Source organism: Rhinopithecus roxellana, chromosome 11 (genome assembly GCF_007565055.1).
Source record: "Rhinopithecus roxellana isolate Shanxi Qingling chromosome 11, ASM756505v1, whole genome shotgun sequence".
Lineage (NCBI taxonomy): Eukaryota > Metazoa > Chordata > Mammalia > Primates > Cercopithecidae > Rhinopithecus > Rhinopithecus roxellana.
In genome coordinates this window covers 52,226,582-52,247,481 of record NC_044559.1, presented here as the reverse complement: position 1 = coordinate 52,247,481, position 20,900 = coordinate 52,226,582, and the positions used below count along the sequence as shown (strand labels likewise).

General features: G+C 60.2%; 1 protein-coding gene across 2 annotated transcripts in view; it reads left to right on the top strand.

Annotated features, from left to right (window-relative positions):
- Nucleotides 1-20,900, top strand: part of STK32C (serine/threonine kinase 32C) — a 98,848-nt gene that overhangs the window by 57,585 nt on the left and 20,363 nt on the right. Inside the window, exon 2 of one of the 2 annotated variants that reach the window (XM_010359850.2) lies at nucleotides 4,236-4,291. In XM_010359850.2, the coding sequence (XP_010358152.2) occupies nucleotides 4,236-4,291 (56 nt within the window). Of the gene's footprint in view, nucleotides 1-4,235; nucleotides 4,292-20,900 lie in introns of those variants that run through there. The other variant, XM_030940709.1, reaches the window with a different exon arrangement.

Below are 20,900 nucleotides of genomic sequence, written 5' to 3'. Positions count from 1 at the left end.
CAGGGCCGGTGGTCATAGGAGGTCCTGGCCCAGCCCGGGGCAGTGCAGAGACCCTCATGGGTTGCTAATGGCAGGTGTGAGGGGCAGGGACCTGAAACAGCCACTGGGTCTCCAGTTTCACTGGTTTGGAGCCTTCGGGGCTGGGGTCGGGAGGGCATGAGGGCTGCTGTGCGCAGTGGCAAGGCCAGGTGTGTCTGACCCCAGCCAGGTGGGCACCCAGGGGGCAGCAGGAGCTGGGCATCAGGGTGGAGCCACGGTCATCCAGAGGATAGCTACGATGCCGATCAGCCTCCTGCCGGTGCCTGTGACTCACCTGGCAGGGTCTGGGACAGTGGGTCCCTGAGTAGGGATCCCTGTGGACATGGCTGGCAGAGACCACTTGGCTGGGGGCTTCTCATGGGTGCTGGTGTGGTGAGCCCTGCCCACAGGGTTACACTCTGCTGCTCACATGGTGTCCTGGAGCCACATCCGGGATTCCTGTCCCACCTGCACCTTCCCTGAGCAGCATCTGCATGGCTGTCTCAGGTGCCACTGTCTGGGACGTGGTGTCCCTGTGGCCGCCCTCCTGGTCAGTCTTAGGAAGCCGGGACAGTTGTGTTCAAATCACAGGCACTGCAAAGTGGGGGCTGCATGTCCCTAACCCCATGGCCCCACCCTCAGCCCCACCCCTGAAACTCCCCCAACCCCATGGCCCTGCCCTGGCAAGTGCCCCCACCTCACAGCCCTGCCCCTGACATGCCCTGACCCCCCACAGCCCCGCCCCAGCACACCCCTGACTTTACAGCCCCACCCCCTGCACGCTCTGACCCCCCCCCACAGCCCCGCCCCAGCACACCCCTGACTTTACAGTCCCACCCCCTGCACGCCCTGACCCCCCACAGCCCCGCCCCAGCCCATTCCTGGCTTTACAGCCCCGCCCCTGACACGCCCTGACCCCCCACAGCCCTGCCCCAGCACACTCCTGGCTTTACAGTCCCACCCCCTGCACACCCTGACCCCACAGCCATGCCCCGGCACACACTCACCCTGCTGCTGCCTCCTGGCCGGGAGCCCCTGCCGGAGCTGCCTCCTCCTCACACCCTCGGGAGGTACTGGCTTTGCAGGTGTGCAGGCACAGGTGACACAGTTGCCGTGACTCCCTTATGCTTCTGGCTTATTTAATACATTTTGTTTCCCATCCCTTTCCTCTCCAGGAGGGACTAACCTCAGGAACTAGTGCTTATTCTCTAAGTTGGAGGTGATGGTGGCTGGGCTCTCTTGCTGGTTCACAGCTCGGGGGGCCAGAGGCTTAGGGCTCCATGCTGTGCTGGCTGCTTGGGGTCCTGGGGGAGGCACCGGAGCATGCGCCCAGGCACTGGAAGATGCTGGCTTCGTTTCCCAGGGCAGTCCAGGACTGGATTCCAGGTACCCATGTGCCAAGTGCCAGGGTCAGGGGCGTGGCACAGCAGGTGCCATGTGGCCGTCCTAGGCATGCGTGTGGGCGTGGACCACCACCCTCGTCCTCAGCTCTGTTGGGAATGACCAAGGCTGTGCCATCCATGGGCTTCTGTGCCCGCTGGGGCTCTTCTGCCTCTACCGGGTGCTCCAAGAAGGAGCACAGGGGTCTCTAGGAGCGGCGGCCTGGGTGGAGCCTGGTGGACAGAGGGTCCTTGGACCCAGAGCCGCCCAGCAGAGTCATCTCCCCAAGCTGTAGGCAGCCAGCTCAGCCCTGGGCCTTGCCCTGACACCCCGTCCCCTCCCCACTGCAGGGCAGGCCCCGCAGACTCCGAGGTCCATCCCGTTGGGGTTGGCTGCTGGATGGCATCGGTGTCCCTGTCTCCCCTGCCACGGCCCAGCCGCCCTCTCGTTCCCCTCCCTCCTCCAGTTCAGCCCCGTCCATGACACGTGCCGGTTCGCAGCCCACTTTCCTTTAACATCTGGGGACATCGGGTGACGCCACAGGGTGGCAGCTGCTCCCTGCCTGTGGGGCTGTGGCCCGGGCTGCCTCGGAGTGCCCTCGCGGGTGCCGGAGCAGCCTCTGCCTTGATGACATCATCTCTGTTTGGGCGTGCGTAGGTTTTCCTGAGGAAGGAGGCTGGGATGCAGGGTGGGGCGGCTGCCGCCTGGAGCTGGGGATCTTGGGGGCTGTGCCAGCTTGTGGGTGTCGGCCACAGGTCTTGTCTGTGCAGCACGGTCTGTCCTCTGCGGCCTCTCTGCCCAGTGCCCAGCTCTGATGCCTGGCAGCCTCTTCTCTCACCCCTTGAAGCCCCACCCCCTCCATCAACCTGGTCCTGACCCCCTGTGCCAGTCAGTGCCCCTCTAGGCACTTGCAGAGGGGAGGTGAGGAGCGCCTTTCTAAGGCGCTTAAATCAGACCGCTCTCCCCACCTCTGCAGAGTCAAGCCCCACTGCCGTCTTGTGCAGAGGAGACCAAGGCCACAAGTCACAGCCCCTTTCTCACCCCCAGGTGCTCTGCTGACCGCCCTCCCACTTCACCCACTGACCAGCTTGTGGGTCTGTCCATACCATGGGGTCCTTTTCCTGCCTGTGCCCAGGCTGGCCCCTCACCTGGGCACCCTCTCTTTGCCCCCAGCTGATGCCCACTTGTCTGGAGGGCCCAGCACAGGTGTCCTCTCCCCAGGATACGACCCTGCACCTTCACGCCAGCTCTGCCCTGTGCTCCAAGCCCTGAAGCCTCCATGGGTCCTTGTCATGGCGCCCATAGCTCAGACTGAAAGACCTCTGGGTGTGTGACTCTGTCTCCAGGGTCCGTGAGGATGGACACTTTGTCTGCTGTGTCTGTGCTGAACCCTGGTGCTATCCTGGAGCACCCTGGGAAGGGAGTGGGCATTTTCCAGTTTAGAGGAAAATGTGAAGAAACCTTTCTTCTAGAAACTGTTCTGTCTCCTCCTCCACACACCGAGTGCCTCAAGCACTTGCCCCACCAACGGCACAGGGTACCCCCAGGGAGCAGTGGAGATGAGATGAGACTCCAGGTCGTGCCTCCCAGGAGTGGTCAGTACCCACCGCGGTGTCTCCCTGGGTCTGCCTCTGGCCTTGGCTGTGTCTTCCCTGCCTTTAAAATAACCATGTTTGTGTGTTGGGGTGGTGGGTTCCAGATGTTGAATTCCCCACAGAATAAGTGAACATGAGGCTGTGGTAAAAGTGGGTAAAAAAGTGAAATGTTGTGAACCAGTGGGTGTCCTAAACCTGGCTCTAGGACACAGGGCCTTGCAGTGAGAGCCATGTGCAGGCCCTTCATGGGTGCAGCACACTAGGGGTGCAGACCCGGGGACACAGGCTTGGGGGTGCAGAATTGGGGATATAGGCCTGAGGACACAGGTGGAGGCAGCTGCTGGCCTGGGAGTCATCTGGAGGGGCTCATCCTGGAGGCCAGTGGGTGACATTGTGGGACCCCCGTCTAATGTGTACGGAGAATGTCCTGGGTTTGAAAGGCAAGTGGAGGCGGTCTGGAAAGCCCATCAGAATCCCTTTCCTTGGTGTGGATAGAGGCTCCCTGGGCAGGGCACACGGGGAGGTCTCATGAGTGACAATTGGGGGGCCGTCCTTCTCCCGGAAGGGCTTGCAGGTGTGGGAAACGGTGCCTTCTGCAGCTTCGCATAGGCCTGTGGAATGGCCCTCGTGCTGGGCGCAGGCACTCCCAGGCCACTCAGGTCATGGTGGACACAGCTGCAGCCCTGAGCCTCCTCTCGTTCATCTTGGGACCGTTTGCAAACTCCCCCAGGCTTGCCCAGTGAGTGTCAGCAGGGCCGACGCCCCTGTCCTCTGGAGACGCGGAGCAGGGTGGAGGGGAACCAGGAACAGCTGCTCACGCGTGCGTGGCTTCCCCCAAAACCCCGGGCCTGCCTGTTTGGGGGTGTTCACTGGACGGAGCAGCTTTCAGTGGGGGTGGCCGGTGCCCGGGACGGCAGCCCAGTAGAGTCGGACTCAGGCGTGTGTGGCTCGTTCTTGCCGTGTCCCTGCTGTGGTGGCACCTGCCTAATCCTGTAACAGTTCTGGGAATAGGACGTGCATGACCCCAGGCCCATGTCTTCACTGACTGGGGCTTGGCCCCCTCCTGCCTCGCACAGGAGCGAGAGTTCAGCCCGCCCCATGGAGATCCTCTTCTAGGGTGAGGGGCCCTGGCAGCATTGGGGTGGGGGGTGTCGAGGTGGAGGAGCTGCTCTGGGGTGGGGGTTTGTGCCACGTGGGGCCTTACTGCCACCTCACCAGGTGTCCCTCTGTTTTACTCTGCAGTGAACTTTGACCACTTCCAGATCCTTCGGGCCATCGGGAAGGGCAGCTTTGGCAAGGTAAGGCAGGGCCTGGCGTGGGGATTGGGCTGAGGGCTGAGGGGGCAGGGGCAGAACCGTGGAGTCGGACGTGCTGTCCCGAGTCCACCTACCCCCATCCTCCTCGGGAGAAGCAGCCTCACCCGGGCCGAGGCTCCAGGTCCTTTAGGGAGGGCATGGGCGCTCCTCCCATGGAGGCAGCCAGCTGTGCCGCCGTCAGACTGGGCCCCATGGTGTCACCAACACCGCAGCGTCTAGGAGCCACGGGGACAAAATCGCAGCTTTGGCTGAACCGGAGCCCAGAAGCCGGGCTGTGCCTACGGCTGCTCCTCAGGGCCTGCAGGGGACAGGATGGAGGGTGGGTGCTGAGCGTGCATCCTCAGCTGGGCCCTGTCCCCTTCCCCATCCCTGTCTCCAGCCCCGTCCAGAACGCCCTGCTGCTGCTGTCCTCCACGTAGGCCTTCTGGCTGGCCTGGACGGAGCCTGTTCCTTTATTCCTTTTGTTTTCTCTTGGCCAGATCTAACTTCCTGATTGACGCCTTGTAATATCTAGAGATCAGGGGTAATTATAACTCAAAGAGGCTTAACGAGCACTCAGGAAAGGTTGGAATTAGCCCTCCGGCTTCTGCGCGCGGCTCTGTTGTGGATGAATCACTTCTGAATGGACAGTTCTTTTCAGCTGTCCCGGGAGGCTTAGCAAATGGGCTCTGCCTCCCTCCCGCTCCTGGCTGTACAGCTGCCTGGACACTGTCTATTTAAGCCCCATAAGCCCTTTTTAAAGCGATTGCCGGGCTACCGGAGTATAATACGTAGGGTATTTGATGTGATTAATTACCTCCATTTCATTGTATCGCAAGCCATGGCTCTGCTGGGTTACTTGCGGCCTGGGGTGATGAAAAGTCAGAGTGAATGAGCCCCTTTGCGCAGTGCGTTGAGAAAGCTCCCGTGCACCAAGGAGAGAGTGCTTTTGAGTCCCTGCATGTGGGGAGGTGCCTGTGGACCTGCTCCGTTTTGTTGCTGGTGAGGCCGGTTGAGCCTCTAGGTGAGGTGCTGAAGCCGGCGGAGTTCGTCAGAGACACTCAGGGCTGTTGGGACTGACTCAGACCCTCCTGTCCTCCCAGCTGAGCCTCAGTTCTATTCTCCGGGCCCACAGCGGGTGCACGAGGGGCAGGCAGGATGGAGTTTGGGGGGACTGCTCCCCCCAGGCAGCAGAGGACGGCAACTGCGACGGGTTTCAGGAGAGGGGGCTTAGGGGGACCCTGGGAGTCACCAGGCATCCAGAAATCAGGTTCAAGGAGGGAGGCTGGGAAGCCTGGGCCCGGCCAGCACATCTGGAGAGGGCCAGGCCAAGGGCATCTGAGGGGCAAAGACCTGCCCTGGGGAGCGAGGCTGGCGGGTGCAGGTGCTGTTTCCTGGGGGCCCCGGCGTCTCCCCATTGCCCCCGCCTCTGTTGGCCCTACACCCCTGCCTGGGGATGGTCCCCTCCTTCTCATGAGCACAGGTGGGCAGCCTCAGCCCTGCCACCGTCTGCAGACCCCCCCAGGGTTCTGCTCCTCGGACCAGTTCTTAAGAGGCTCGCAAAAGCCAGCTGGCCCAGAAATGGGCAACTGTGGAGTGTGGGGAACAGGAGGGAGCCACTGGGTGCTGTGCTCAGATGCAGGGTAATCGTGCACCTGGAGGGTTCCTTCTGGCTCCCAGTTAGGCCTCCTCATCAGGCCTGCAGGGGCTCTGTGCAGCACTTGCTGATGGATGCCTGGCACCGAGGGGAGGGTGAGGTGAGGCCTTTCACTGACCTGGAGGGGTCCTTCCAGCTCTTTCACTGGCCAAGGCAATGACCCCATAGCCGGAAGGATGAGGGCTGAGAAGGCGGCTCTGCATGTGGTTGGGCTGTAGCTGCGTCTGCTCACACATGGCCTCAGTTCAGAGGGGCTGCAGCAGCAGAGGCCCCAGCCATGGCTGTTTCCCTGCAGGAGGTGGTGGGCCCAGGCTCAGCTGCGCCCAGGCCCTGCCAGTGTTGGAGCCACCTGTGAAACTGGCTCCGGGTCGAAGGGTGGGATACCCTGGTAGGGCACCGGAGCCCACCCGTTCAGGACAGCGCAGCGTTTGGAGTCCGACTGGGTAGAGTCCGGTCCTGCCAAATGGCCGTGGTGCAGCTGCTCTACCTGCCAGGGCCACAGCTCCACTCTTGGGGCCGCCGCTCCTGGAAACGGATCATCTAGAGCTGGCCCTTGGCTTTTGTGTTTGTTTTCAATTTTTAAAAAAATTACAGTGAATTACTCATAACAAAATTTACCATTTTCACTGTTTTGAAGGCAGCTCTGGGGCCTGAAGTACATGGTGCCCCCCAGTTCTGTCCAGCTGAAAGTGGTGGTCTTAGTTAATTCCAGGACTAACCACTTAGCGGGAGGAATCTAGACTTGGAGAAAATCTGTTTTCTTCCTGCCATGGACATTCCTCCAGCCTGCCCCCCGCCCCTGCCTGCCCCCTCACCTGGCATAGACATTCATCCAGCCCACTCTCCACCCCCATCTCGCCCCCACCCAGCCTAGACATTCATCCAGCCCACGCTCCGCCCCCACCCCGCCCCCAGGCCGCTCAGTGTGATTAAATTCTGCCTGGCGCCTTCTCAGCTTCCAGCCGGGGTTACAAAGGCCTCGGTGTCTGAGAAGCTCGCTGCCTCCCCAGCACTGCCTAATTGTGCTTGTTCAGAATCCAGGACTCCAAATTCCAGCCTCAGGCTACGGTTATCTCAGGCTGCGGGCTGTGGTCACAGGAACCGTGGATGGGGGCAGTCCCTTCCCACGTCCTTCCGGGAGCTGGTGGTGGTTGGCTTGGATGCAGCTGCCCCAGGGAGGAGGGCAGGTCGCTGCCCCAGGATCTCTCTGGGACCAGGCTTGGCTGGGGGGCGCAGACCAGTGCAGGTTGGGCCGGGCATGAACCCCAAGTCCATGCCGAGCCCCGGCCCCTCTGGCCTGTCAGGCGGGCCCCATCTCTGGACACAAGTCTCTTAAAAGCCGTTGACTTTTCCGGTCTGTGGTTCTCCTTGGTGGGGGTACAGCGTTTTCCTGTTTTTTGGGCCAAGGTTTCCCGAACCAAACACGCCATGGAGGAGCTGTCTCTCCCGCTGCCTTCTGAGGCTGAGCCGGGCCTGTGAAACATGCTGACAGGAGGCACGGGGGCAGGAGGAAAAGCATACGAATTTATTGTTAGTGTGACATGTGCAGGGCATCGTGGGGGAAAAAGAAAATACCCAGAACAGTGGGGGGCCCGAGGGCTGACGGGCCGGCTGGGAGAAGGTGGAGTGGGGGCCGCGTGGGGGGCCCGAGGGCTGACGGGCAGGCTGGGAGAAGGTGGAGTGGGGGCCGCGTGGGGGCCCCGAGGGCTGACGGGCCGGCTGGGAGAAGGTGGAGTGGGGGCCGCGTGGGGGCCCCGAGGGCTGACGGGCCGGCTGGGAGAAGGTGGAGTGGGGGCCGCGTGGGGGGCCCGAGGGCTGACGGGCCGGCTGGGAGAAGGTGGAGTGGGGGCCGCGTGGGGGGCCCGAGGGCTGACGGGCCGGCTGGGAGAAGGTGGAGTGGGGGCCGCGTCGGGGGCACACAGCTTGTAGGGAAGACTACAGGGCCCTCAGAGAAGCAATGGGGACTGTGATGGTTTGTGACCGAGCCTGAGGCGGGGGTGGATCCTGGCCCCTCTCCAGGGGGAGGGTCCCTTTTCCTGGGCCGGTGGAACTGCAGGAGGGGCTGAGCTGGCAGTTTCTCTTGGAGGGTCTGTCTTTAGACAGATGAGGGGAGTTCGGTGAGAGCCGCCCACCTCAGGTGCTGTTTTCCAGTGGCTTCTGCTCCAAATAGTCAACAAGGCACAGTTTGCTGGTGCCGCCAGAGCCCCTTCACCACCCATGCCCTTCTGTCCTCCTGCTGCACTCCCCCCACCTCGGGTCCTGCTCCACTGGCCCCGTGCCCCAGTTACCCTCATCTGCCCCACTCCCAGCAGCTCCCAGCTCATGGCCCCTCTCAGAGGACAATAGACCCTGGCCCCCATACATGCATACATGCTTGAAGACCATCTGCACCCAGCGCTGCCTCATTCACCATCAGGGCAAAAAACATTCTGTTCTGGGGAGAATGGAGTCCATTTGGAATTCAGCTTTTATTTTTTTGCTTTTTTTTTTTTTGAGTCAGGGTCTCCCTCTGTCACCCAGGCTACAGTGCAGTGGCGTGATCTCGGCTCACTGCGACCTCCGCCTCCCAGGTTCAAGTGATTCTCATGCCTCAGCCTCCTGAGTAGCTGGGACTACAGGCATGTGCAACCACACTCAGTTAACTTTTTTTTGTAATTTTAGTAGAGGCGATTTCGCTATGTTCGCCAGGCTGGTCTCAAAGTCGTGACCTCAAGAGATCTGCCCGTCTCAGCCTCCCAAAGTGCTGGGATTAGAGGTGTGAGCCACCACGCCTGGCTGGAATTCAGCCTTTTAAATCGGCAGGCTCGAGGTCTGGAACTGCTTGTGGACAGCTTGTTGTGGGTGTGGCCACGCGCAGGCCTCTCTCTGGGCGTCCCGCACTGTTCCCTGCAGGGTGTGCTGACCAGCGAGGCCGCAGTACTCCAGAGCCTCTTCTACACTCTGCCAAAAATGCCGGCTCTTCCCCTGTGTTTATATTTCCACATGGACTGTGGCCATATGTCTTATGAATATGTCTTGTCAAGGTCGAAAGTAACCCCACTGGGATTTGGGTAGGACTTAAATTTTCAGATTAATTGAGAGCAAAGTGGAGATCTTACCCATCTAGGGGTCTAGTGACTTTTACCCAAATAGGCATCTGCTTTTTTATATTGATTCTTCATATTTTGCTATGTTTATGCTATGTTGTTCCTGTAGTTATCATTTGTCACATTGTTACGTGTAACTTTTTGCTACTGTGACTAAGAGACTTTATTTTCTAACTTTTTCCAGTGTTAAATTGTGAACTTTGTTCCTGAGCTGCGTGGCCCTGCATCCTGCCTTCTCGCACCTGTCAAAGGGCCAGTGGGCGTCCTCTGGAGCCACGGCTGTGCTTCTGGATGGAGGAGTTGGGTGGGCTGGGCGTGTGGCTCTTGTACCTAGCCTGGGCAGCAGGTGTGGGTGGAGGGTCGGGTTTGGCTTTGCCAAGCTGTGGCTGGTGCTCCTGGGAATAACAGCCAGACCCTCACTTAACTAGGAGTGTTTTGGGTGTGAGGTGCTAAGTGCTGGGAGATCACATGTTCCTGTTGATGTTTGTAGGGGCAGAGGCTGGGTTTCCACTCGGCCAGAATGCTGCAGGGAACACCAGGACGCCAGCTTGGTGGTGTCTGATGGCACAGCTATCCGGAGGCAGAGGCGTGTCTCTAGGGGTGTGGTGCCCCTTTGGGGGTTTGAGAGCCCCCTGCCCAGATGGATTTCTCGGTGGCACGGCTGGCTGTTGGGCAGTGGGCATAGTTGGGTGTAGCCCTGCCCCTTGACCCTGAGTGGGCCTCTGCTGTCTCCTCTCTAACCCCCCTAGCTGGCTAGGCTCCTCACCCTGCCCTGCACACCCTTACCGCAGGCCATCCCCCTTTCCAAGAGAGAGAGAGAGAGGCACAGGCGCACGGCGTCCGCATTTCCCAGGCTGTGCGGAAAGAACTAAGAAAACGGGGGTCAAAAGGCCTTCACCACAGCCCCCACCCACCCCGAGGAACCGCCTGTCCTTGCAGTGACCCCACGTCCCCGATGAACCCAAGAGAGAGGCAGGAAGAGGGAGAGCATGTCTGTGGGTAAAGAAGGGCTGCCTGGCCGGGCTCCCCAGCTCCATGTCCCTGTGCAGGGCCTGTGGGCGTGGCCCTGATTCCACCTTGCCTGGGCCCCCTGTGCTGTCTCAGCCAGAAGACAGTGCCTGTGGTCACTATGGCAGCCTCCACCGGCTGCTGCAGGACCACCCTGCCAGGTTCAGCCGTAACGCAGCGGCTGAGCCTGTGGCCTCTGAGTCCATGCCGGGAGGAGCTGCTTCTGAGGGTTCCTCTCATCCATCGGGGGGTTTGCTGCAGGTGGAGAGCAGCACTGGCCGAGAAGAGCTCTGAGGTGTCTGGGTTCTAGGATGAAACTCAATTGCCAGCTTGGAGTCATGGGGGTCCCAGACCACCACCTGGGTGGCTCGAGTCAGCGCTGCCTGTAGCCCAGGCTCTGCCCTTGGGGGGGCTTCCCTGGGGGGCCTCATGCTCTCCAGGCCACCAGGATAGCAGCTCCACCGAAAGGCAGCCTGGGTGACCTCAGCCTGGCAGGCAGCTCTGTTTGTTCCTCACGCTTGCAGCCAGCGGACACTGACGCCGATTGGAAGCTGGGTGTCCTGGGGGCTGCTTATTTGTGATGTGTGTTCCCATGGTGAGCGATGCGTTCCTGTCCTCACTGTCCACCCTGTTCCTGAGATGTCCAGGCCTGGATTCTGGACTTGGGATCTGAGGACCCCGGGTCTATGTGCCGTGGGTGACCCTCACGCGACAGCCCCCTAGTGTCCGGGAAGCCTGGCTGAAAGGGAGCCAGCAGTGGCCTCTGAAAGTTGATGATGTCCAGCAGTGTCTGCAGAAGCCCTGCAATGCTGGCCTGCTGCCAGGCTCCCGGGGCAGGGGCTGCTGCAGTCACTGCGGGCGACTGAGCCTGGGTTTCTCCCCAGACGCCTCTCACTTCCCAGCAGCACAGGCTCTGGCTTCCTCGCCAGCCCGCCGCCCGGCCACCCCGCTCAGGGCAGCAGGAGCCCTTTGTGGCGGCCACAAGTGTGTGGCACAGAGTGACCCCCATCCGGCAGGGAGTGTGTGGTGCCCCTGGGGACCTTGCAGTAGTGGTGTTTCTGGACTCCGTTAGTTGGGACTAAGATGGTTTGATACAGGCTTTGGGTTTTTGCTGACTTTGCTGTGATTCTGTGATTGTGTGTGTGAGATGGGCTCCCCCGGCTTGGGAGGACCGTGTGCTGTTGCTGGGTCCGGAGAATGTTTACTGGGCTGAACTGACCTGTCCTCCTGTGGGGACCAAAGGAATCTGCTGGCTGGACCCAGGGCCCCAGGACAGGCTGTGGGGAGGTTCAGCACACACAGTGCTCTTGTCCTGAGCCCTCACACAATCTGTAAAATGCCCATCAGCTTCCCGAGGGTTCTGGCCTGTGGCTCTCAGGAGTGTGGAGTGCGGTACTGGCCACCGCAGACCCTGTCTGGCTTTGAGGTTTAAATGGTTAAGTGCAGTGTGATCTTCCTCCCTTGGACCTCTGATGGGGAGTGCTTGGCCCCACATTGGCCCCACATGTCCAGCCTGGCCCAGGGCGAGGGTTTCAGGAGCATTGGGGGCCCAGACAGGGCTGGACAGTCACCCCAGCACTGCAACCTGGTCTCTGCCGAAGTGTCCACCCAGCTTGCCCCTCCTCCCCGTGTATGGACGCGTGTGTGCATGCATGTGTGCATGCCTGTGTGTGTACATGAGCATGTGTATGTGTGCCTGCATGTCTGTGTGATGTGTGTGTGCATGCCTCTGTGTGTGTGTGCATGTGTAGATGTGGTATGTATGTGTGTGGATGCATGTCTGTGTGTGTGTGCATGAGTGTATGTGGTATGTATGTGGTGTGGGTATGTGTGGGTGCATGCATGTCTGTGTGTGCATGCCTCTGTGTGTGTGCATGAGTGTATGTGGTATGTATGTGTGGGTGCGTGCATTTCACATGTATGAACTGTGTTTCCAACGCTTTAATGTCAGGGCTTTGCTGACCCTGGAGAGACTGCCCCTCTGGGGCCAGCCACTTCCTAGAGATCAGAAACACTTGCCTTTGGTTGCCTTTCAAATGCAACCCCCAACCCACCCCCAGCTGTCTCCTCTGTGTGCTCCCAGGCTCGGGCCCACATCCCCTGCACGAATCACGGCCTGACCGCAGACACCCAGGGCAGGCCTGTATCCCCACAGCCCAGCCTCCAGCATGTTCACCCGGCTTTCCCCACCTTTCCCGAGGAAGCCTCCGCCAAGGCTCTGCCTGTTTCCCCATCATGTCGTCTGTCTCTGAGACCGTGGTCTTCCCCTGTGTGGCCCCATGATGTGGCATGCCCCACCTCCTGTTGGGAACTGTAACAAATGGTCTCATCAATGGCAAGCATCTCCTGATCTCACCCACCTGCGTGATAATAAAACCTACATTTTAAAGCAAGGACCGTCTCCTGAATCGTGTGGATCTCTTGGGCCTGCTGTCCAGCTTCCCATGGGGGCCTCTGAGAGCAGCTGCTGCACCACAGTCCTCAGTAGACGCTGCCTCGGTCCCAAGGAGGCTGCCCCGTGCCCTGGCCATATGGTGGGAGGAAGACCCCTGCCAGGGCTGCTGGCAGTTCTCCAGGCCTCATCCACTTACCTGCCACACTGAGGGACCCAGCTTAGCAGCTGCCTTTTCTCTGGGAAGGTCAGGGCTGGAAACTCTCGGGGGCTCCAGGCTGTGCTGGGTCTGACCACCATGGCTTTGAAGGAGACAGAGATGCTAAGGATTAAACAGACCACCCTCCCCGCCAGGCCAGAGTTGGGACGGGGGATGGCAGCTCTGATGAGAGAACCCAGAGGAACCCTGTGTACACAGCAGCTGGAGGCTCCTAAAAGGTCAGGGGAGGGATCGTGCTCTCCCTGCCGTGGGGAAGCTGATTCTACTAGGGCCGGTTCCGCTCCAGGCTCCAGGGGCAGAGGGGTGAAGCTGCACCAGGACCAGCACCGCGGGCACACTTAGGTTCCGCTGCGCCTCGCCCTCTGCTTTGGATTCGCCTCCACCACCACTGCAGGACCAAAGAAATCCTGTGTGGGGGCCTCGGTGCAGAGTCCGCATGGAAGAAACGGTTACCACATGCTCCTAAATGGGCCAAAACACGGTGGGAATTTGCCGGGCCCATCTCTCTGGGTCGCCCAGGCTGCACCTTTATGCCTTAAAATAGCTCTTTCCCTCATGACTGATTCAGGAGGAGAAGAACGTTCATATCCATTTTCTCATTTTCTTCCCTCAACAGGCGCGTGCATGGTCCTTGCCTTTGCCTTGGAGCTGCAAGGAAGCTGAGGCCAGAGAGGTGGCCCTGCTGGCCTCAGGTCAGGTCACCTGGCTTGGGAGGAACAAGCACCAGTGGAGGGCCGAGGGGCCCAGCCTGTGAGCCCAGAGAGCACAGCCCAGGGAGCACAGTCCAAGGAGTGGGAGCCTGGGGAGCACCGTCCAGGGAGCACAGCCCAAGGAGTGGGCATTTAAAACGAAACTGCCTCCCCAGCTGGCAGCTCTGGTCTCAGCAGCCGGGAGGCCATGGTCAAAGCACAAGGGATCCATCCACCTGTGTGGGTCCCTGAGGGCCGGCCTCACCTTTGGGGGTAGAACTGGGGCAGGCGGGTTTCCGTGATACCACCACAGCGTGGAAGCTGAAGATCTTCTCCTACTCACACACCTTGGCGGGTCCATGGCAGGCCTGGTGCCCACAAGCACTTGGAGGTTGGGGGCACAGACAGGGAGTGCAGGGAACCTGGGGCCAACACGTTTGTCCGATCCAGAGGAGCTCTGCTTGGTGAGTGAATCCCAGGCACCAGGTCCAGGGTCACGCCGGGATTGACACGTAAACTGGCAGGCAAATGTCTGAATGGCCCAGGAAAGGAAGCCTCTGTTAGGTGGGAGACTCGCCTCTAAGTTTCTACCTCTGGCCACCGGCTGGAGCCGCTGGGGTGAGTGGCGGATAGTATTGGAAACCGTGTTGAGGGTGACTGAGCCGTTCTGGTGTGGAAAGTTAAACTTGTATTTGAGACTGACCTGAGGCAGCATAACGTCATAGACACCCCCTCCCGGGCCGCCTCCCTGGCTGTCCTGCAGCGAGCCCACGAGTGAGAAGGAAGCTTCCTCGCCATCCCGCTGGGCCCACGCATGGCAGACACAGCTGCCCAGTGCGTGTGGGGCCCGTGCATGGTGGGGTTGCCACCTGCCACCCAGCCTCAGCTTCCTCATCTGGACTGGGAGCCCCTGGCCACCCCATCCAGTCCCCCCCTTCTCATAACAGGTTGTGCCATCCAGGACCACAGGGACATCAATGACCATTTCCGGGGCAGTCGGGCCTCCCCATGGGCCCAGAGTCCCAGCACTGACCACGTCCCTCTGCTGACCAGGCCGTCTGCAGGCCCTGGCACCTGGGGAAGGGGCCGGGGTCCTTTCTGTGCTCCTGACTGAGGCCCATGCATGGGTTTTGCGGCCACGGAAGCATTGTCTCCACTCTTCTCTTTTTCTGGTTTTTAGAAGGTGCAACTCCCATGGTATAGAGAGGAGCACCATGACCCCCCACAAGCGCCCGGGTCCGGCCTCACCAGGAACCGACGCGGCACAATCCTGTTTCAGCCACAGCCTTCGCCCACCTCCCACCGTGCCCTGGGTATCCGACATGAATTCCAGAGAGTGTGTCATTTTATCCATCGATAGTTTAGTGTGTGTCTTTAAAGAGGAGGACTCTCTTCGTAGCCACCACCACGGTATTTTTCCACACCTGAAACAATGGTCTTTACGATCCCATCACACTGCGCCAGGCTTGTGTTCTTCCAGTGCCTGTGACTGGCTTCTGATGGTTTCTCTGAGTCAGGATCCGGATGAGTCTTGCAGTGAGGTGGGCCCATGACCGCCAGTCACTCTGTGGGCCCTGTCCTTGCTGTTTACTTGCTGAGGGCCCAGGTGGCTCTGTGGTTCCATATCCTGAGCATCCCGTCTGCTTCTGCTGCCCACGTCACCTGGAGGCCCGGGCACTGTCCCTTCCTCCTGCCTTCTCCTTCCTTCCAGAAATAACCCTTGTAAGAAAGATTTTGGTTCGTATTTCCATTGATTGGTTTCTTTTTTTTTTTTTTTTTTTTTTTTTTGAGACGGAGTCTTGCGCTGTTGCCAGGCTGGAGTGCAGTGGTGCAATCTTGGCTCTCCGGGTTCAAGATATTCCCCTGCCTCAGCCTCCTGAGTAGCTGGGACTACAGGCGCGCGTCACCACGCCCAGCTGATTTTTTGTATTTTAGTAGAGATGGGGTTTCACCATGTTGGGCCGGGATGGTCTCAAACTCCTGACCTCGTGATCCACCCGCCTCCGCCTCTCAAAGTATTGAGATTACAGGTGTGAACCACCATACCTGGCCTGATTTCTTTTAATATATCCGTTTAACCTGCTTCTGGCGTCAAGGGTGGCACACCACTCACACGGCTCACACCACTCACATCACTCACATGGTTCATACCAGTCACGTGATTCACACCACTCATACAGTTCATACCACTCACAGTTCACACTGTTCACAGCAGCCGAGAGGCCGTGGTCAAAGGACAAGGGATCCATCCACCTGTGTGGGTCCCTGAGGGCCGGCCTCACCGTTGCAGGTGGAACTGGGGCAGGAGAGTTTCCGTGATACAACCCAGGAAGCCGGTGGCTGGGTGCCCCTGCCTGGCCATGAACACCTGACAGCCATAGGGCACGGGGGGGTTCCCAGCCTCTTGGGACAAAGTTCACACAACTCACACCAGTCACAGCCTCCCCTTGCTTTCTAAACCCGCAGCCGTGTGTCTGGTGTCCCCTGTGCAGTGTGCATCCCTGCCCTAGGTCCCATCACAGCCGCATCACTCACCCTGGTGGACATGCCACACGACCTGCCCACCCGCCCCGGTAGGCATACTGCACAAGTGTCCAAGCCCGGTAGGCACACTGCATAAGTGTCCAATGGCTGCTGTAACACATTAGCCCATGTGCAATGGCTTTGAACAACATAGACTTTGTGTCTTTATCTGACCTCCAGCCCCCCAGGCCTCCCCAGCAGCTCACGAGAGCTGCAGGCTTGAGGCAGCCAGAGGTGCAAGAAGAGGTGGTCCCTGACTGACAGGAACGGATGGCAGCCACACCTGCCCTGGTCACCTACCAAGCAGGTAGGGGAGAGCCATGGCATGAAGGGGCCAGAAGCTCAGAAGGGGCCATACAGAGCATGGGGTGCTGAGTGTGGAGGGTGAAACCCTTTGGGCTCACAGCTCTGCAGAAACAGGCGAGAGGGAGCTCTGACTGTGGAGGGGCACCCAGAGTCCCCCCAAGAATTCGTAGAGACCTCATCTAGCAGCAGGGGTGGCAGAAAAAGTGAGGTGGGCAAACCTGCTTTAGGAACCCCCCTGTTTCAGAGGGGACTGCAGCAAGGCATGGGAATGTGGCGGATGAGGAAGGGACATGGAGGTGCCGCCCAGGACTCAGGGATGTATCGAGAGGTGTCAGGAGGGTGCAAGGGAGAAACAGCTGGCAGAGCTCCCCTGGAAGCAACTGTCAAGCTTGGGCAGCACGGAGGGTGGCCCTCAAGATGGATCATGGACTACGCATATCCTGTGCACAGGTCCTGAGTCCTGGGGCAAGAGGAGAGCTGGGAGTAGCCAGGCAAGGTGTTAAGAGCCTTGGTTATCCCCAAGTGGGAGAATCCACATGGCCACAGGTTCTCAGCCACTCGGGAGCAGGATCTCCACGCTCCGTTTGAAGATAGCCCAGAATCCCAGATCTCGTCAGAATGATCACTTGTGTGCAAGCACCAGAAACAGTATGTCCACAGTGGTTCCGCAGTGGCGAGGACTCAGACGGCGCCCCAGCCCATCTGCTTTTCCAAGCCCAGCGAGGTTCCAGCTGGCATGAAGCAGCTGAGGGGTGGCAGCTATTGCTGAAGGAACCGTCCTGCAGGCGCAGCAACCGCGTGCCTTAGCCCCGTGGCAATGTTCTGATTAAACGAGGGCTTTAGGCAGGAGCTCAAGCGCCCGTGCACGTATGGGCCTGGGAGGTAGCTCCGTCCCCCAGGAAGCCGGTGGGCTGGGTGCCCCTGCCTGGCCATCAACACCTGACAGCCATAGGGCATGGGGGGTTCCCAGCCTCTTGGGACAAAGACCCCCCTCTGCCATCTGCAGCAGATGGAAGAAGAGCCGCAGAGCCATCGCAGCATGGCCCCTACAGCTGCCACCCTGGCCCCTCGGTGAGCCCGCCAGTGTCCACCTCTTCCCAAGAGGTTTGTGGCCTCGTGAGGCTTCTTAACTCCGCCGACCATGGCCTAGGAAGCGGCCACTTAGCGTCAGGGGAAAACCGAAACCCCAAAACTGGTTCCCACTCACCACGTTAGAATCCTGAGCTCAACCAGGGAGAGGGGCCTGGACAAGTGGCCCGTGGGACACAGCTTCTCAGGGACGTCAAGACGACAGCTTCGGGGGGGCTCTCAGGAGGGACAGAAGGAGAGTAGGAGATGGAGCAGCCTCTGGAGTGCACGGGAGCCCAGCTCTGCCTGGGGGACCCCTCTGCCTCCAGTGCCCTCCCCAGAGGCCCCATACTGGGCTGTGCCTTCCTCAGCCACTGCAGACACCTTCTCCAGCCGCTTCCTGGGCACTGACCCTCCCGTTTTTGTGGTGCCTGGCACTGATCCCTGGGAGGAAGCCTGCCTTGCCCTGTCTCACCCTGCTGTCCCCACGTCCCCAAGCTCTGCTTCTCCTTGGGACATCAGAAGCTCCCCCAGGTAGGATTAGGAGGTGGTTTCATACCGTTTAGAGGCCTTAGGTACTAAGGCATTTGCTTCTGGGGAACAAAAATTACTTGGAAAGAGGAAGAGCTTGGGTGAATCACTGAAATCTGCAAAGTGCCTGAACAGCATTCAGTTGAAATGGCAGTCACATGGCTGCAGGTACCAGCCTGTTCCAGGTGGCGCCATGGCCTCCCCGTCAGTGGCGCTTCATGGGGAAAGTCCAGGGCTCCCGAGCCCGGGGTTGGCTTGTTCCTCTTCATGGCGAGACCTCTAACTCCATATCCTCTTTGGGTTTAAGTCGATGATTGGAGGAAGCAGCCAGGAAAGCAGGGACCAGTTTCCTGGAGGAAGCGGTTGAGTCGGACCTGCCTGCCCTCAGCCCCCCAGGCCTGGTCATAAAAGGCCGCTGGGTTTCCAGTCTTTTTTGTAAACACTGCTCTGTGTGATCTTGGGTGCTGATGTCCCTCCAGACAGAGAGACTGCACCAACCCCAGGGCTTTACGCCACCGTTCATTGGAACCTCCTGCATCAGGGGCCCGAGGGAGCCTGCTGGACCTGCCTTCTACTCTGTTGTCTTCATCTAAGAGCACTTTGATGTGATTGACTTAATCAAATCCATTTCAACGGAAAACCCCACACCACCCCCAAACCACCTTGAGCGTGCCCGCCAGTCCAGGCCTCGAAGGGTGGGTCCTAGTAATAAGGGGCGGGGCCAGGCTCCCCACCTGCTGGCTGGGTCAGAAAGCGGTGAAGGAGATTGGGGGAAGCGGGCTGCTGGGTTGGCAGGTGCTTGGATGAGGGCGCAGCGTGAGCCCCGGTGAGGCGGCTGCCTGCAGGTGTGGCCGCGGGTGGTTAAAGCCTACAGGGTGTTTTCAGGGATGCGTATACACAGGAGGTGCGAAGAAAGTGAGTTTCCCGCCAGAACCAAGTTCCGTAACTCAGTGTCTGCAAACAACAGAAGTTTCTCTTGTAGTCCTGGAGATGGGAAGCCTGAGACCTGGCAGAGTGGGTCCTCTGGGTGGCTCCGTGGGAGAACCCGCTGTGCTTTCTCCTGGCGTCTGGTGGCTGCTGGCCACTCGTGGCGTCCTCAGCTGCTGCCGCGTCACTCCATCCCCAGGCCGGCATCTTCATATCGCTGCCTCTGCCTCACCTTCACGCTCTCTCCCCCCATGCCTATGCCGTCTCCTCGCCCCTGCACCCGCGCAGTCCCCTCGCCCCCGCGCCTGCGCCGTCCCCTCGCCCCCGCGCCTGCGCCGTCCCCTCGCCCTCGCGCCTGCGCCGTCCCCTCGCCCTCGCGCCCGCACCACGCCATCATCTCTTTTCTGTCTTTTATGAGGATGCCTGTCATTGGCTTTAGGGCCCATCCCCGTTCAGGGCCTCCAGATCCTCAACTTAATTACATCTTCAAAGACCTTTGTTCCCAATAAGGCCACATTCCAAGGCTCCTGGTGGCTGTGTCTTTTGGGAACACACTCGGGCCTGCTGCTGGGGGTCGAGGCATTCCCCCCAGGGTCTCCAGGGAGCGACCATGGCAACTCAACCTGCCCTGCCAGTACCTCGCGTGGGGCTGGCACAGAGGAAGACTTACAAGCTTTTCTTGAACTGCAGTTGAGCTGAGCATGTTCCAGAACACAGAGCCCAAAGACTCGGGAGACCTGGGTGTAACCCTGCCTCCCCTTGCTCCTCAGGGCAGCTCCTCCCACAGGTCCAGGCCAGGGGCTTCGATCGTGGCTGATGGCTCCACCGACCAGGGCAGTTTGTTTCCCAGGTGGGGTAACAGGCTGGAGGGAACTGGATCTGCTGCTTTGTTCTGGTGGACAACGGAACTGTGGGTGTGCGAGGCCAGGCATGTGTGCGCGAGCCCAGATGTGTGTGTGTGCGAGGCCAGGCCCTGACTTGAGGCGGCTCTTCTGTCCCTGCTCCCTGGCTGCGGGTGACAGGATGTGTGTGATGGGGAGAGCAGGCTCGGGTCATAGGGCCAAGGGGCTGGCCCCAGATGGAGCCCAGGCTCCACGCTTGGGAAGGCAGGTGGTCCTGGGTGAGCTCACTTGGCAGGAGGGTGAGGTCCTGACTGGAGTAGACACCCAGTCAGTGTCCGCCACACCTGTGACTGGGCCCAGAGGGCACGGGAAGCCCAGGTGCCCTGGAGAGTGGGCTGTGGGGGTTCAGCACCCCAAGGGAAGGCATGTTCTTCCAGAGATTCCTCACGTAAGCTGCAACGTGAGCGGGAGGGGCAGGGGGACCCCGGAGAGGGTTGGGTGGCTTGGGCAGGCAGCTTTCTGGGGCTTTGCACAAGGGACAGAAAGCCTGAGGCTTGGGACCGGCTGGAGACGGCCTTGGGCTCTGGGCACTGGCGCTGCTCCAGGCAGAGGTGGGCTCTGCAGCTCCCCCAGCAGCAAGAGCCCTGGCCCGAGCCAGTGCCCCCAAGCCAGGCTCCTGAGGGGCAGAGGGTGGGGGCCGGATTTTCCACCCTGTTTGTCTCACAGCCTGTCTGGTCCCAGCCCCAGGGCAAGAAATAGCCCTTCTGGAGCAGTTTCCAGACCTGCAGTCGCCACCTTGAGCCTGCAGTGGCCGTCTGCGGGAGGCCATGGGTGCCGGGGCTGGCGCGGGAGAGCACTGCTCCTTCTGTGCCTGTGCAGAGTGAGGCTGGGGCTTCCGTCTGGAGCACGGGACTCCTCTGCCTCCTGTGGCCGTGTGCATGGGAGGAAAGCCATGCTGCTGAGCCACGCGACTCTGCCCCGTTGGCAGCGGGAAGCAGCGGGAGAGGGTCCTCGGAGCTGAAGTGGGCAGCCAGGGCTGCTGCAGCTTATGCTCACTGTCATTCTGAAACCCTCAACTGGCTTTCAAAATAACAATTTTAAAAATGGTCACAGGAAATGCAGGAAGTTCAGGAGTAACCCCGCCCAGCCCAGCCCTCCCAAGGCGGCCTCGTTCAAGCTCAGTCTCCGTCTGTTCTCAGGCTGCCTGCAGCTGCCCCTGCTCCTCGGCAGGTGTGGCCGTGTGTTCGGGAGCCCCCGTCAGCACACGCACCTCTGGGTAGCCCCCAATACAAGGCTCTTCCTGTCTTTCCAGGCCCAGCTTTCCCCACCCACCGGTCGGGGAGGTGCTGAGGCCATGCCTGGT